Raw genomic sequence first — 16,843 nt, 5'->3', positions numbered from 1 at the left:
CGTCTGTGTCCCAAATGGTACCCTATTCCCTAGATAGTGCACGACTTTAGACCAGAGAATGGCACCCTATTCCCTATATAGTGCACGACTTTGACCAGAGCCCTGGCACCCTATTCCCTATATAGTGCACGACTTTAGACCAGAGAATGGCACCCTATTCCCTATATAGTGCACGACTTTGACCAGAGCCCTGGCACCCTATTCCCTATATAGTGCACGACTTTGACCAGAGCCCTGGCACCCTATACAGTACACTACTTTTGACTAGGGCCCATAGGGATCTGTTCAAAAGTACTGCACTATGTAGGGAATAGGGTGCCATTTTTAAACACACCCCACTTCTTTCACTATTCTGAGGCACATAGGCAAAACATACACACTCCCCTTCCCTCCTGGGTGAATGCTTTGTGGTCATTTAACGCTGTTTGAGATGATTTGAACCTTCTAGGAGAGAGAACGTCTGTCTTTATTTTATGACACAGTGTTCTGCTGCAGTTAAAATGCCCCGTTTTTAACAGAGAATGAAAGTGACTTTCTATTGGTACAATCTATCTGAAGATGATTGCTACTCATGAAAAAAGACAGGATGGCCGTATTACGAGACCATTTGTGTGTCTGTGTGGACACGGGGAGTGAGAACAAACTGTAATTGAATGCACAATGGTTGTAATAACGGCTCATTTGAAATGTTATTTGAATGGTCGGTGTCTATCATCATTTATGTTCCAAACCGAATAAAACAAATCTTCAGGCATATATAGTCTACTGTACCAATGGCATTCTTTCACTCAGATTGTGTGGGTTACTTAACCTAGGAGTAAACTGTCTCAAACTTTCACAGAATGCTACAGTGAGGAGTTGTAAGTCTTTCACAGAATTCTACAGTGAGGAGTTGTAAGTCTTTCACAGAATTCTACAGTGAGGAGTTGTAAGTCTTTCACAGAATTCTACAGTGAGGAGTTGTAGTCTTTTACAGAATTCTACAGTGAGGAGTTGTAGTCTTTTACAGAATTCTACAGTGAGGAGTTGTAGTCTTTTACAGAATTCTACAGTGAGGAGTTGTAGTCTTTTACAGAATTCTACAGTGAGGAGTAGTAGTCTTTAAAAACAATCCATTGACAGCTCTTAGACATGCACACTGCTGTGGTCCGTGCGCATGTGATGGCTCTTTAACTGGTGAAAAAAAATCCTAGCGGTCCTTAGAGAGTTTGGGTCACGTGCCAAGATAGGCTATGCCAGCCGGTAGAGCCTCGACTGGGTTACGATAGCATACCCGTTAATGAGAGTGGTGTTGTTGATATTGTAAACGGGTGACAGGTATCGTCACTTACGTCGTATCCTACCTATCTTACCTACGGTACTCCCCTTGATGGCGTGTATAAAAGGGGAACAGAAGATGACGCGAGGCTGAGTGAGTGTAACGGGAAGATGCTCCTCTTCGGTGTGCCTGTGCTCCTTCTGCTGTCGGCAGTCGGTAAAGCTGCGACTGACCTCCCCGCGACTGAGGCGTCGCTTCATCCAGAGCTGGGTCTCCGTAGCGGTGGAATACCCGGTCCGTCACTACCCGCCTCTCCGACCTCCTCCCTAGACCGCTTCCAGGTCCAGCCCCAGGAGGAGTATGCCTCGCCGGGCATTGCCTTGGCCCGGTCCGCCGAGGGACCGTCCGCGACCACGGAGGACGGCAGCGAGTCGCACCGCCACAGCGGGGGGTTCCAGATGGTGCAGTGGGAATGGAGCTACGTCCAGACGCCTTACATTATCGCTATATGGATCCTTGTGGCCAGTGTCGCGAAAATCCGTAAGTGGACATCTGACCTTATTCTCTGAATCTACTGGCATATAACCTAGTTACCAAGCAACCATTTAGTCTGTATGATATCTGCAGTCTATAAAAGGTACTTTAGCAAAGCCTATAAATAGGACTATTACGCATGCAGGGTTGCCATATATTCTGGGATTTAGCCTATTGACTATCTTGAACGATTGAACCATGTAGTTAAATGTAACAGGAATGTCCAGCTAAAGAAAAGAGAAGAACCAGTCCTATTACAATCAATCATGGATAGTTCTAGATGGTCTGCTAGGTATATACCGGCTACTTATCCTTCACTTCTGCAAGCACCTGCTACAGAGAGGTCATTCAGTATGCTACTACTGTAGATGATCAATAATGACAATATGCCTGTCATTGACTTGGGGGAAACTATTCTGCTTCAGACCTCTGAGCCAAGCTGTATAGCTCTTAAGGAACTATTTATTTTCAAACATAACTTCTTTTTATTTCTGTCATACTCTTTCTCCTTTGAACTCTTCATTCTCCTTCACGGCACAGTGTGCTCCCTGCCCCAGAAACCTTCACCCTCCTTCACAGCACAGTGCGCTCCCTGCCACAGAAACCTTCACCCTCCTTCACAGCACAGTGTGCTCCCTGCCCCAGAAATCTTCACCCTTCTTCACGGCACAGTGCGCTCCCTGCCCCAGAAATCTTCACCCTCCTTCACGGCACAGTGTGCTCCCTGCCCCAGAAACCTTCACCCTCCTTCACGGCAGAGTGTGCTCCCTGCCCCAGAAACCTTCACCCTCCTTCACGGCACAGTGTGCTCCCTGCCCCAGAAACCTTCACCCTCCTTCACGGCACAGTGTGCTCCCTGCCCCAGAAACCTTCACCCTCCTTCACGGCACAGTGCGCTCCCTGCCCCAGAAACCTTCACCTTCACCCTCCTTCACAGCACAGTGTGCTCCCTGCCCCAGAAACCTTCACCCTCCTTCACGGCACAGTGTGCTCCCTGCCCCAGAAACCTTCACCCTCCTTCACGGCACAGTGCATCACGGCACAGTGTGCTCCCTGCCCCAGAAACCATCACCCTCCTTCACGGCACAGTGTGCTCCCTGCCCCAGAAACCTTCGCCCTCCTTCACGGCACAGTGCGCTCCCTGCCCCAGAAACCTTCCTCCTCTTTCACGGCACAGTGCATCACGGCACAGTGTGTCCTTCACGGCACAGTGCGCTCCCTGCCCCAGAAACCTTACCTTCACCCTCCTTCACAGCACAGTGTGCTCCCTGCCCCAGAAACCTTCCTCCTCTTTCACGGCACAGTGCGCTCCCTGCCCCAGAAACCTTACTTTCACCCTTCTTCACGGCACAGTGTGCTCCCAGCCCCAGAAACCTTCATCCTCCTTCACGGCACAGTGCGCTCCCTGCCCCAGAAACCTTACTTTCACCCTCCTTCACAGCACAGTGCGCTCCCAGCCCCAGAAACCTTCCCCCTCCTTCACGGCACAGTGCGCTCTCTGCGCTAGAAACCTTCATCCTTCTTCACAGCACAGTGCGCTCCCAGCCCCAGAAACCTTCACCCACCTTCACAGCACAGTGCACTCCCTGCCACAGAAACCTTCACCCTCCTTCACGGCACAGTGCGCTCCCTGTCCCAGAAACCTTCACCCTCCTTCAAGGCACAGTGCGCTCCCTGCCACAGAAACCTTCACCCTCCTTCACGGCACAGTGCGCTCCCTGTCCCAGAAACCTTCACCCTCCTTCAAGGCACAGTGCGCTCCCTGCCACAGAAACCTTCACCCTCCTTCACGGCACAGTGCGCTCCCTGCCACAGAAACCTTCACCCTCCTTCACGGCACAGTGCGCTCCCTGTCCCAGAAACCTTCACCCTCCTTCACGGCACAGTGCGCTCCCTGTCCCAGAAACCTTCACCCTCCTTCACAGCACAGTGCGCTCCCTGCCACAGAAACCTTCACCCTCCTTCACGGCACAGTGCACTCCCTGTCCCAGAAACCTTCACCCTCCTTCAAGGCACAGTGCGCTCCCTGTCCCAGAAACCTTCACCCTCCTTCAAGGCACAGTGCGCTCCCAGCCCCAGAAACCTTCACCCTCCTTCAAGGCACAGTGCGCTCCCAGCCCCAGAAACCTTCACCCTCCTTCACGGCACAGTGCACTCCCTGTCCCAGAAACCTTCACCCTCCTTCAAGGCACAGTGCGCTCCCTGCCACAGAAAACTTCACCCTCCTTCACGGCACAGTGCGCTCCCTGTCCCAGAAAGCCTTCACCCTCCTTCACGGCACAGTGTGCTCCCTGTCCCAGAAACCTTCACCCTCCTTCACAGCACAGTGCGCTCCCTGCCACAGAAACCTTCACCCTCCTTCACGGCACAGTGCACTCCCTGTCCCAGAAACCTTCACCCTCCTTCACGGCACAGTGCGCTCCCTGTCCCAGAAACCTTCACCCTCCTTCAAGGCACAGTGCGCTCCCAGCCCCAGAAACCTTCACCCTCCTTCAAGGCACAGTGCGCTCCCAGCCCCAGAAAGCACCTTTCCTAGAGAGAGTCATGGAACCCCCCCCCCCACACACACACACACACATTCTCACGACTCACTGAGGTCCAGCGGCATGTTGGGTTGACTCTGACTCACTGTCTAGCTATTGGACTCTCTGTGGACTCGCTTCTTATGACACGGTGACAGATTACAGAGAGAGAGAGAGAGAGAGAGAGAGAGAGAGAGAGAGAGAGAGAGACTTACTGACATCACATGCAGGTGCTAAAACATGAAGTAAGTATTGAATTGATCAGACTGTCCCCATCTGTCTGACTGTCCCTACTATGTGTTGTTGTTTTGTTCAGTTTAGCTGCCTGACACAGCCAATGATACTCAATGGGACTAGCAGCTCCTTCAATATGTCACCTCTCTCTCTCTGTCACTTACACAATGTCCTCCAGTCTGTTCAATGCAGCCGAGCAGTCTGGAACTCTCCCTCTCTCTACCTGCAGTGTTTCTCCCTCCCTCTCCCTGCAGTGTTTCTCCCTCCCTCTATCTCACTGTAACTTCTATTTCTCTCTTTCTCTCATTCCTCTGGGTTAAAACAGGACTAGCTGTTTCTCTGGGTTAAGACAGGAGTAGCTGTTTCTCGGGGTTAAGACAGGACTAGCTGTTTCTCTGGGTTAAGACAGGACTAGCTGTTTCTCTGGGTTAAGACGGGACTAGCTGTTTCTCTGGGTTAAGACGGGACTAGCTGTTTCTCTGGGTTAAGACAGGACTAGCTGTTTCTTTGGGTTAAGACAGGACTAGCTGTTTCTTTGGGTTAAGACAGGACTAGCTGTTTGATTACAGTGTTAATTTATTTATTTCACTCCATTAGACATGCTGTTTATCAGAGGCTGGCAGAGCTGTGTGTGTGTGTGTGTGTGTGTGTGTGTGGGTGGATATGACGGGTGTGTGTGTGTGTGTGGATATGACGGGTGTGTGTGTGTGTGTTTGTGTGTGTGTGTGTGTGTGTGTGTGTGTGTGTGTGTGTGTGTGTGTGTGTGTGTGTGTGTGTTTCACCAGCCCACTCACTCTCCGTACAGAAGCTCTGAGAAGCAGAGATGTGCTTCAGGCGAATGTCTTTCTACTATCTACATCTATTTCAGCAGCAGAGACTGTCTCTCTCTCCAAATGGCACCCTAGTCCCTTTATAGTGCACTACTTTAGACCAGGGGCCATAGGGTCATTTGGGGCATATATGTAGGGCAATTGTACTATTATGTGTGGGTTTTTTTTGCGTTATTTGTAATTTATTCTGTACATAATGTTTCTCCCACCGTCTCTTATGACCAAAAAGAGCTTCTGGATATCAGAACAGCGATTACTCACCTCGTATTGGATGAAGATTTTTGCTTCAACGAGTCGGACGCGAAGGATATTCTACAGACACCCGACAAGGCCCAAATCCCCGTCATTTGCATGAGGAAGAGACGGAGATATCGTGGACGTAGGTCGGGGTGCCTTGTAAGGATCCGACGGCGAGCGAGTCAACTGCCTCTTCCATCAATCCTATTAGCCAACGTTCAATCATTGGAAAATAAATTGGACGACCTAAGATTACGGTTATCCTACCAACGGGACATTAAAAACTGTAATATCTTATGTTTCACCGAGTCGTGGCTGAACGACGACATGGACAACAGGTAGATAGCTTAGTGGTTAAGAGCGTTGTGCCAGTAACCGAAAGGTCGCTGGTTCTAATCCCCGAGCCGACTAGGTGAAAGATCTGTTGATGTGCCCTTGAGCAAGGCACTTAACCCTAATTGCTCCTGTAAGTCGCTCTGGATAAGAGCGTCTGCTAAATGACTAAAATGTAAATGTAAACATACAGCTGGCGGGTACGCTACATCGGCCGGATCGAACGGCCGACTCCGGTAAGACAAGGGGTGGCGGTCTGTGTATATTTGTAAACAACAGCTGGTGCATTTTCATCTATATTTTCCGTAGCTGTTTATTTACCACAAACCGATGCTGGCACTAAGATTGCACTCAATGAGCTGTATAAGGCCATAAGTAAACAGGAAAATGCTCATCCAGAGGCGGCGCCCCTAGTGGCCGGGGACTTTAAGGCAGGGAAACTTAAATCAGTTCTACCTCATTTCTACCAGCATGTTAAATGTGCAACCAGAGGAAAAACAACTCTAGACCACCTTTACGCCACACACAGAGATGCGTACAAAGCTCTCCCTCACCCTCCATTTGGCAAATCTGACCATAATTCTATCCTCCTGATTCCTGCTTATAAGCAAAAACTAAAGCAGGAAGCACCAGTGACTCTGTTAATAAGGAAGTGGTCAGATGACACAGATGCTAAGCTACAGGACTGTTTTGCTAGCACAGACTGGAACATGTTCCGGGATTCTTCCGATAGCATTGAGGAGTACACCACATCAGTCACTGGCTTCATCAATAAGTGCATCGATGATGTCGTCCCCACATTGACCGTATGTACATACCCCAACCAGAAGCCATAGATTACAGGCAACATCCACACTGAGCTAAAGGGTAGAGCTGCCGCTTTCAAGGAGCGGGACTCTAACCCGGACGCTTATAAGAAATCCCGCTATGCCCTCCGACGAACCATCAAACAGGCAAAGAGTCAATACAGGACTAAGATTGAATCGTACTACACCGGCTCTGACGCTCGTCAGATGTGGCAGGGCTTGCAAACTATTACAGACTACAAAGGGAAGCACAGCCGCGAGCTGCCCAGTGACACAAGCCTACCAGACGAGCTAAATCACTTCTATGCTCGCTTCGAGGCAAGTAACACTGAAACATGCATGAGAGCACCAGCTGTTCCGGACGACTGTGTGATCACGCTCTCCGTAGCTGATGTGAGAAAGACCTTTAAACAGGTCAACATTCACAAGGCCGCAGGGCCAGACGGATTAACAGGATGTGTACTCCGAGCATGCGCTGACCAACTGGCAAGTGTCTTCACTGACATTTTCAGCCATGGATTACAGGCAACATCCACACTGAGCTAAAGGGTAGAGCTGCCGCTTTCAAGGAGCAGGACTCTATTTATTTGTGTTTTATTTAACCTTTATTTAACCAGGTAAGCCAGTTGAGAACAAGTTCTCATTTACAACTGCGACCTGGCCAAGATAAAGCAAAGCAGTGTGATAAAAACAACAACACAGAGTTACATATGGGGTAAAACAAAACATAAAGTCAAAAAATACAACAGAAAATATATATACAGTGTGTGCAAATGTAGCAAGTTATGGAGGTAAGGCAATAAATAGGCTATAGTGCAAAATAATTACAATTAGTATTAACACTGGAATGCTAGATGTGCAAGAGATTATGTGCAAATAGAGATACTGGGGTGAAAAAGAGCAAAATAAATAACAATATAGGGATGAGGTAGTTGGGTGGGCTAATTTCAGATGGGCTGTGTACAGGTGCAGTGATCGGTAAGGTGCTCTGACAACTGATGCTTAAAGTTAGTGAGGGAGATAAGAGTCTCCAGCTTCAGAGATTTTTGCAATTCGTTCCAGTCATTGGCAGCAGAGAACTGGAAGGAATGGCGGCCAAAGGAGGTGTTGGCTTTGGGGATGACCAGTGAGATATACCTGCTGGAGCGCATACTACGGGTGGGTGTTGCTATGGTGACCAATGAGCTAAGATAAGGCGGGGATTTGCCTAGCAGTGATTTATAGATGGCCTGGAGCCAGTGGGTTTGACGACGAACATGTAGTGAGGACCAGCCAACAAGAGCGTACAGGTCACAGTGGTGGGTAGTGTATGGGGCTTTGGAGACAAAACGGATGGCACTGTGATAGACTACATCCAATTTGCTGAGTAGAGTGTTGGAGGCTATTTTGTAAAAGACATCGCCGAAGTCAAGGATCGGTAGGATAGTCAGTTTTACGAGGGCATGTTTGGCAGCATGAGTGAAGGAGGCTTTGTTGCGAAACAAACCCGGACGCATATAAGAAATCCCGCTATGCCCTCCGACGAACCATCACAGGCAAAGAGTCAATACAGGACTAAGATTGAATCGTACTACACCGGCTCTGATGCTCGTCGGATGTGGTAGGGCTTGAAAACTATTACAGACTACAAAGGGAAGCACAGCCGCGAGCTGCCCAGTGACACAAGCCTACCAGACGAGCTAAATCACTTCTATGCTCGCTTCGAGGCAAGCAACACTGAAGCATGCATGAGAGCATCAGCTGTTCCAGATGACTATGTGATCACGCTCTCCGTAGCCGATGTGAGTAAGACCTTTAAACAGGTCAACATTCACAAGGCCGCAGGGCCAGACGGATTACCAGGACGTGTACTCGGAGCATGCGCTGGCCAACTGGCAAGTGTCTCCACTGACATTTTCAACATGTCCCTGACTGAGTCTGTAATACCAACATGTTTCAAGCTGACCACCATAGTCCCTGTGCCCAAGAACACTAAGATAACCTGCCTAAATGACTACCGACCCGTAGCACTCACGTCTGTAGCCATGAAGTGCTTTGAAAGGCTGGTCATGGCTCACATCAACAGCATTATCCCAGAAACCCTAGACCCACTCCAATTTGCATACCGCCCCAACAGATCCACAGATGATGCAATCTCTATTGCACTCCACACTGCCCTTTCCCACCTGGACAAGAGGAACACCTACGTGAGAATGCTATTCATTGACTACAGCTCAGCATTCAACACCATAGCTCATCACTAAACTAAGGATCCTGGGACTAAACACCTCCCTCTGCAACTGGATCCTGGACTTCCTGACGGGCCGCCCCCAGGTGGTAAGGGTAAGTAACAACACATCTGCCTCGCTGATCCTCAACACGGGGGGCCCCTCAGGGGTGCGTGCTCAGTCCCCTCCTGTACTCCCTGTTCACCCATGACTGCATGGCCAGGCACGACTCCACACCATCATTAAGGTGATGGTTGTGGACTACAGGAAAAAAAAAGAGGACTGAGCACGCCCCCATTCTCACCGACGGGGCTGTAGTGGAACAGGTTGAGAGTTTCAAGTTCCTTGGTGTCCACATCACCAACAAACTATCATGGTCCAAACACACCAAGACAGTCGTGAAGAGGGCACGACAAAGCCTATCTCAGGAGACTGAAAAGATTTGGGATCAGTCCTCAGATCCTCAAAAAGTTTTACATCTGCACCATCGAGAGCATCCTGACTGGTTGCATCACCGCCTGGTATGGCAACTGCTCGGTCTCTGACCGCAAGGCACTACAAAGGGTAGTGCGTACATCCCAGTAAATCACTGGGGCCAAGCTTCCTGCCATCCAGGACCTCTATACCAGGCGGTGTCAGAGGAAGGCCCTAAAAATTGTCAAAGACTCCAGCCACCCTAGTCGTAGACTGTTGTATTCGTCACAAGTGGCAAATAAAATGTGATTTGATATATTCCATTTGGGGGGCCAGCCAGACAGACAGACAGGCCTCAGAATGCAGTGTGAATACTCCAGATTAGATAGTTATGGGGAGAGCCTTCTGGCCTATTGATTAGCAGTGAAAGAGAGAGATGAGTCCTCAGAATCACATTATGTTAAGCTCTCCTGAATGCCAGCGTTTAATGCATAGAGACATCGGACTACTTTAAAGCAGAAGTAGTACCATATATAGGGAATTGGGTGCCATTTGGGAAGTAACCTGTGAGATGCTCTCCTGAAGAGCAGCTTTTTATTACATAAAGCCGTTACGTAATGACACAGAGGGTGTGGGTGGATGTTCTCTACAGTGAGGTGCTGTCTGCCAACACCCACGGTGCTGCTTAGGGTGCATCCCAAATGGCATCCTGTTCACTTTGTAGTGCACTACTTTTGACCAGAGCCCCCATAGGACCTGGTCAAAAGTAGTGCACTCTAAAAGGGAATAGGGTGCCATTTGGGACATATTCTGAAACTGTTGTCAGGGTGTTTGACCTTTGGATGTCATTCTGACCTCATGTTGCCAAAGTTACCTCAGAAGGGCAGCTAATAAGTTCTCTCTTCTCTCTACTCTCTCTCCCTCTATCTTCTCTCTTCACTTTCTCTCCCCCTCTCTCTCTCTCTCCCTCACTCTCTCCCCCCTCTCCCTCTCTCTCAATTCAATTCAATTCAATTCAATTGACTTTATTGACATGGCAAGTTAAATTACTTACATTGTCAAAGTATACATATAACAAAAAATGGTGGGACCAACAGCAATAATAATAGTAGTAGTGGAAATGGGATTACCATTAACAGCAACTACTTCAACAATATTAATGAGAATAACAATACATTAAAGCAATAGTAGTCGACCAATCTCAACCTGACTGAGAAGACACATTACATGGTATGAAAGACAAAACAAAACTAAATGGGAAATATTATTGACATTACATTACACTTTTCACTGACTGTCCCTCAGGTTGTGGCACATTTTGGCTTTTCACCCAATAAATATATATAGTTTCAAATTCTTTGTACTGAATTATAATTTTGGGAAAGAAAGAGTCTCTTAGGTCTGAGTATTTGTCACAGTGTAATAGGAAATGCAGCTCTGTCTCTACCTCTCCCCGGGGGCAGAGTGAGCACAGCCTGTCCTCTCTGGGCAGCCAGGTTTGCCTGTGACGACCGGTCTCTATAGCCAGACTGTGCTCACTGAGTCTGTACCTAGTCAGTGTTTTCCTCAGTTTTCTATCAGTCACAGTGGTCAGATAGTCTGCCACCATGTACTGTCTGTTTAGAGACAAATAGCATTGAAGTTTACTTTGATTTTTTGTGATATATTTTGATTTTTGCTTTGTGATGATTTGTTTGTGCCAGATTTTCTGAGTGCTGTCCTGAGGCTCTATGAGGTTGGTTTTGGTTAGTGAGCTGAGCCTCAGAACCAGCTGGCTGAGGGGACTCTTCTCTTGTTTCATCTCTTGACATAGTAGAGCTGTGTGATGGAATGTTTTGGGGTCACTTGTTTTTAGATGGTTGTAAAATTTGATGGCTCTTTTTTCTATTTGAATAAGGAGGGTGTATTGGCCCAATTCTGCTCTACATGCGTTATTTTGAGTTTTTCTTTGCACTTCCAATACAGTCTCTTCATCCTCTCTCTCTCTCTCTCTCTCTCTCTCTCTCTCTCTCTCTCTCTCTCTCTCTCTCTCTCTCTCTCTCTCTCTCTCTCTCTCTCTCTCTCTCTCTCTCTCTTCTCTCTTCTCTCTCCTCCTTTATTGGCATGATAAGTCAGTAAGTGACATTGCCAAAGAAAGGAGAACACAGAGAGAACACAGTATAGTTAATATTAGCCCTCACTGACTCCTATATTATGTAGTTCTGCCTTCCTCTGTTCTGCCTGTACCTGAATCAGTCTCTCTGGGTTAGCAGAGTGAGCTGAGGTCAGCCTGTCTTCCATGGGCTAACAGGTAACATTCTCTCTGGGGGTTAGCATAGTGAGCTGAGGACAATATGTCTTCCATGGGCTAACAGGTAACATTCTCTCTAGGGGTTAGCATAGTGAGCTGAGGACAGCCTGTCTTCCATGGGCTAACAGGTAACAGTCTCTCTAGGGGTTAGCATAGTGAGCTGAGGACAGCCTGTCTTCCATGGGCTAACAGGTAACATTCTCTCTGGGGGTTAGCATAGTGAGCTGAGGTCAATATGTCTTCCATGGGCTAACAGGTAACAGTCTCTCTAGGGGTTAGCATAGTGAGCTGAGGACAGCCTGTCTTCCATGGGCTAACAGGTAACATTCTCTCTGGGGGTTAGCATAGTGAGCTGAGGTCAATATGTCTTCCATGGGCTAACAGGTAACAGTCTCTCTAGGGGTTAGCAGAGTGAGCTGAGGACAGCCTGTCTTCCATGGGCTAACAGGTAACATTCTCTCTGGGGGTTAGCATAGTGAGCTGAGGTCAATATGTCTTCCATGGGCTAACAGGTAACAGTCTCTCTAGGGGTTAGCAGAGTGAGCTGAGGACAGCCTGTCTTCCATGGGCTAACAGGTAACAGTCTCTCTGGGGGTTAGCAGAGTGAGCTGAGGTCAATATGTCTTCCATGGGCTAACAGGTAACAGTCTCTCTGGGGGTTAGCAGAGTGAGCTGAGGTCAGCCTGTCTTCCATGGGCTAACAGGTAACAGTCTCTCTGGAGGTTAGCAGAGTGAGCTGAGGACAGCCTGTCTTCCATGGGCTAACAGGTAACATTCTCTCTGGGGGTTAGCAGAGTGAGCTGAGGACAGCCTGTCTTCCATGGGCTAACAGGTAACATTCTCTCTGGGGGTTAGCATAGTGAGCTGAGGACAGCCTGTCTTCCATGGGCTAACAGGTAACATTCTCTCTGGGGGTTAGCAGAGTGAGCTGAGGTCAATATATCTTCCATGGGCTAACAGGTAACATTCTCTCTGGGGGTTAGCATAGTGAGCTGAGGACAGCCTGTCTTCCATGGGCTAACAGGTAACATTCTCTCTGGGGGTTAGCATAGTGAGCTGAGGACAGCCTGTCTTCCATGGGCTAACAGGTAACAGTCTCTCTGGGGGTTAGCATAGTGAGCTGAGGACAGCCTGTCTTCCATGGGCTAACAGGTAACAGTCTCTCTGGGGGTTAGCATAGTGAGCTGAGGACAGCCTGTCTTCCATGGGCTAACAGGTAACAGTCTCTCTGGGGTTTAGCAGAGTGAGCTGAGGACAGCCTGTCTTCCATGGGCTAACAGGTAACAGTCTCTCTGAGGGTTAGCAGAGTGAGCTGAGGACAGCCTGTCTTCCATGGGCTAACAGGTAACAGTCTCTCTGGAGGTTAGCAGAGTGAGCTGAGGACAGCCTGTCTTCCATGGGCTAACAGGTAACGGTCTCTCTGGGGGTTAGCATAGTGAGCTGAGGACAGCCTGTCTTCCATGGGCTAACAGGTAACAGTCTCTCTGGGGGTTAGCATAGTGAGCTGAGGACAGCCTGTCTTCCATGGGCTAACAGGTAACAATCTGTCTGGGGGTTAGCAGAGTGAGCTGAGGACAGCCTGTCTTCCATGTGGTAATAGGTTGGACTGTGACAGGCTGGCTGTGCTCCTCTCTCTGTCTCTCTGTCTCTCTCTCTGTCTCTCTCTCTCTCTCTCTTTCTGTCTTTTCATGTGTGAACTCCACCCTTTCTTAACAGTGGTTCTTTTAAAGTTTTATGATTCACCCTCACATCTTCTTTTTTTGGCAGTAAGATAACCCAAGAATTTAGTCTACCAGCTGCCAGTCTAAGAGCCCACCCTACATTCAGACCATCCTCAGTCTACCAGCTGCCAGTCTAAGGGCCCACCCTACATTCAGACCATCCTCAGTCTACCAGCTGCCAGTCTAAGGGCCCACCCTACATTCAGACCATCCTCAGTCTACCAGCTGCCAGTCTAAGGGCCCACCCTACATTCAGACCATCCTCAGTGTACCAGCTGCCAGTCTAAGGGCCCACCCTACATTCAGACCATCCTCAGTCTACCAGCTGCCAGTCTAAGAGCCCACCCTACATTCAGACCATCCTCAGTCTACCAGCTGCCAGTCTAAGGGCCCACCCTACATTCAGACCATCCTCAGTCTACCAGCTGCCAGTCTAAGAGCCCACCCTACACTCAGACCATCCTCAGTCTACCAGCTGCCAGTCTAAGGGCCCACCCTACATTCAGACCATCCTCAGTCTACCAGCTGCCAGTCTAAGAGCCCACCCTACATTCAGACCATCCTCAGTCTACCAGCTTCCAGTCTAAGGGCCCACCCTACATTCAGACCATCCTCAGTCTACCAGCTGCCAGTCTAAGAGCCCACCCTACATTCAGACCATCCTCAGTCTACCAGCTGCCAGTCTAAGGGCCCACCCTACATTCAGACCATCCTCAGTCTACCAGCTGCCAGTCTAAGGGCCCACCCTACATTCAGACCATCCTCAGTCTACCAGCTGCCAGTCTAAGAGCCCACCCTACACTCAGACCATCCTCAGTCTACCAGCTGCCAGTCTAAGGGCCCACCAGACCATCCTGAATGGATAGAGAGAACACACAACCCTGTGTTCCCTACCTCTGGCCATGCAACTCAGTTCAAGACTGCATGCTCCCTCTCTCTCTCTCTCTTTCAGTTCAATTCAGGTATACTTTATTGACAAGGAAAGTAAACACTTCCATTGTCAAAGTAAACATATAGTGATGATGGTCCAGGACTAGACAGGACAGGACTAGACAGGACTAGACAGGACTAGACTGACTGGACTAGACAGGACTAGACTGACTAGACAGGACTAGACTGACTGGACTGGACTGACTGGACAGGACTAGACAGGACTAGACTGACTAGACATGACTAGACTAGACATGACTAGACTGACTGGACTAGACAGGACTAGACAGGACTAGACAGGACTAGACTGACTGGACTGGACTGACTGGACAGGACTAGACAGGACTAGACTGACTAGACATGACTAGACTAGACAGGACTAGACTGACTGGACTGGACTGACTGGACAGGACTAGACAGGACTAGACTGACTAGACATGACTAGACTAGACATGACTAGACTGACTAGACAGGACTAGACTGACTAGACAGGACTAGACAGGACTAGACTGACTAGACAGGACTAGACTGACTAGACAGGACTAGACTGACTAGACAGGACTAGACAGGACTAGACTGACATGACTAGACTGACTAGACTAGACTGACTAGACTAGACTGACTAGACTGACTAGACAGGACTAGACAGGACTAGACAGGACTAGACTGACTAGACAGGACTAGACTGACATGACTAGACTGACTAGACTAGACTGACTAGACTGACTAGACAGGACTAGACAGGACTAGACAGGACTAGACTGACTAGACTAGACTGACTAGACAGGACTAGACTAGACTGTTGGTAATGAAGCAATAATAATGATAGTGGTACTCATGTTAACAGCCATAGTAATACAGAGTAATACAGTGAATAGGTTAATATGAATATTCACACCGTACTTCTCGCTGGCTGTCCCTCAGGTTGTGGCAGGAGACATTTGGCTGCTAAAACACAGCATTTAGGTTTCTCTTCATCAGTTAGGTTGTCACATTCTGAGTGCTGTCCTGAGGGAGGCTTTTTTGGGGTTGGTAGTGGTTAGTGAATTGAGCCTCAGAACCAGCTGGCTGAGGGGACTCTTCTCTATGGTCACCTCTTGGCAGTTGAGGGCTTTGTATTTGTAGGGTTGGGGGTCACTTGTTTTTCAATGATTATACAATTTGGTGGCTCTTTTTAATTGGCCTAATTCTGCTCTGCATGTGTTGTTTGGAGTTTTTCTCTGTACATTATTCCACATGCAGGATTTTAGTTGGGTGTTTGTCCCATTTGTCAAATTCTTGCTTTGTAAGCAGACCCCACACTTCACTGCCATATAGTGCTATTAGAATATTTGGAGCCAGATCCTAATTGTTATGTCTAATCTAATGAATATTTTTAATGGCATAGAAAGCCCTCCTTGCTTTGTCTTTCAATTCATTCACAGCCAGGTTGATGTTCCCTGAGGAGCTGCAGGTTGATGTTCCCTGAGGAGCTGCAGGTTGATGTTCCCTGAGGAGCTGCAGGTTGATGTTCCCTGAGGAGCTGCAGGTTGATGTTCCCTGAGTAGCTGCAGGTTGATGTTCCCTGAGGAGCTGCAGGTTGATGTTCCCTGAGTAGCTGCAGGTTGATGTTCCCTGTGGAGCTGCAGATTGATGTTCCCTGAGGAGCTGCAGGTTGATGTTCCCTCAGGAGCTGCAGGTTGATGTTCCCTGAGGAGCTGCAGGTTGATGTTCCCTGTGGAGCTGCAGGTTGATGTTCCCTGAGTAGCTGCAGGTTGATGTTCCCTGAGTAGCTGCAGGTTGATGTTCCCTGAGGAGCTGCAGGTTGATGTTCCCTGAGGAGCTGCAGGTTGATGTTCCCTGTGGAGCTGCAGGTTGATGTTCCCTGAGTAGCTGCAGGTTGATGTTCCCTGTGGAGCTGCAGGTTGATGTTCCCTGAGGAGCTGCAGGTTGATGTTCCCTGTGGAGCTGCAGGTTGATGTTCCCTGTGGAGCTGCAGGTTGATGTTCCCTGAGGAGCTGCAGGTTGATGTTCCCTGAGGAGCTGCAGGTTGATGTTCCCTGAGGAGCTGCAGGTTGATGTTCCCTGAGTAGCTGCAGGTTGATGTTCCCTGTGGAGCTGCAGGTTGATGTTCCCTGAGGAGCTGCAGGTTGATGTTCCCTGAGGAGCTGCAGGTTGATGTTCCCTGTGGAGCTGCAGGTTGATGTTCCCTGTGGAGCTGCAGGTTGATGTTCCCTGAGTAGCTGCAGGTTGATGTTCCCTGAGGAGCTGCAGGTTGATGTTCCCTGAGGAGCTGCAGGTTGATGTTCCCTGTGGAGCTGCAGGTTGATGTTCCCTGAGGAGCTGCAGGTTGATGTTCCCTGTGGAGCTGCAGGTTGATGTTCCCTGAGGAGCTGCAGGTTGATGTTCCCTGAGTAGCTGCAGGTTGATGTTCCCTGTGGAGCTGCAGGTTGATGTTCCCTGAGGAGCTGCAGGTTGATGTTCCCTGTGGAGCTGCAGGTTGATGTTCCCTGTGGAGCTGCAGGTTGATGTTCCCTGAGGAGCTGCA

At 49.0% G+C, this 16,843-nt stretch overlaps 1 protein-coding gene across 1 annotated transcript in view; it reads left to right on the top strand.

Annotated features, from left to right (window-relative positions):
• Positions 1–1,428: 1,428 nt before the first annotated feature.
• The window catches only part of LOC311123587 (sodium/hydrogen exchanger 5-like), a gene marked incomplete at both ends in the record, with an annotated part of 62,807 nt that continues 47,392 nt past the window's right edge, over positions 1,429–16,843 (top strand). The window contains one exon of the mRNA XM_084197825.1: positions 1,429–1,798. Within this exon, the coding sequence (XP_084053951.1) occupies positions 1,429–1,798 (370 nt within the window). The remainder of the gene's footprint in view (positions 1,799–16,843) is intronic.

Source organism: Coregonus lavaretus, assembly GCF_964263955.1.
Source record: "Coregonus lavaretus genome assembly, contig: HAP1_SCAFFOLD_2386, whole genome shotgun sequence".
Lineage (NCBI taxonomy): Eukaryota > Metazoa > Chordata > Actinopteri > Salmoniformes > Salmonidae > Coregonus > Coregonus lavaretus.
Note: the sequence above shows the minus strand (reverse complement) of the source record. Positions and strands in the feature narration are given on the sequence as shown.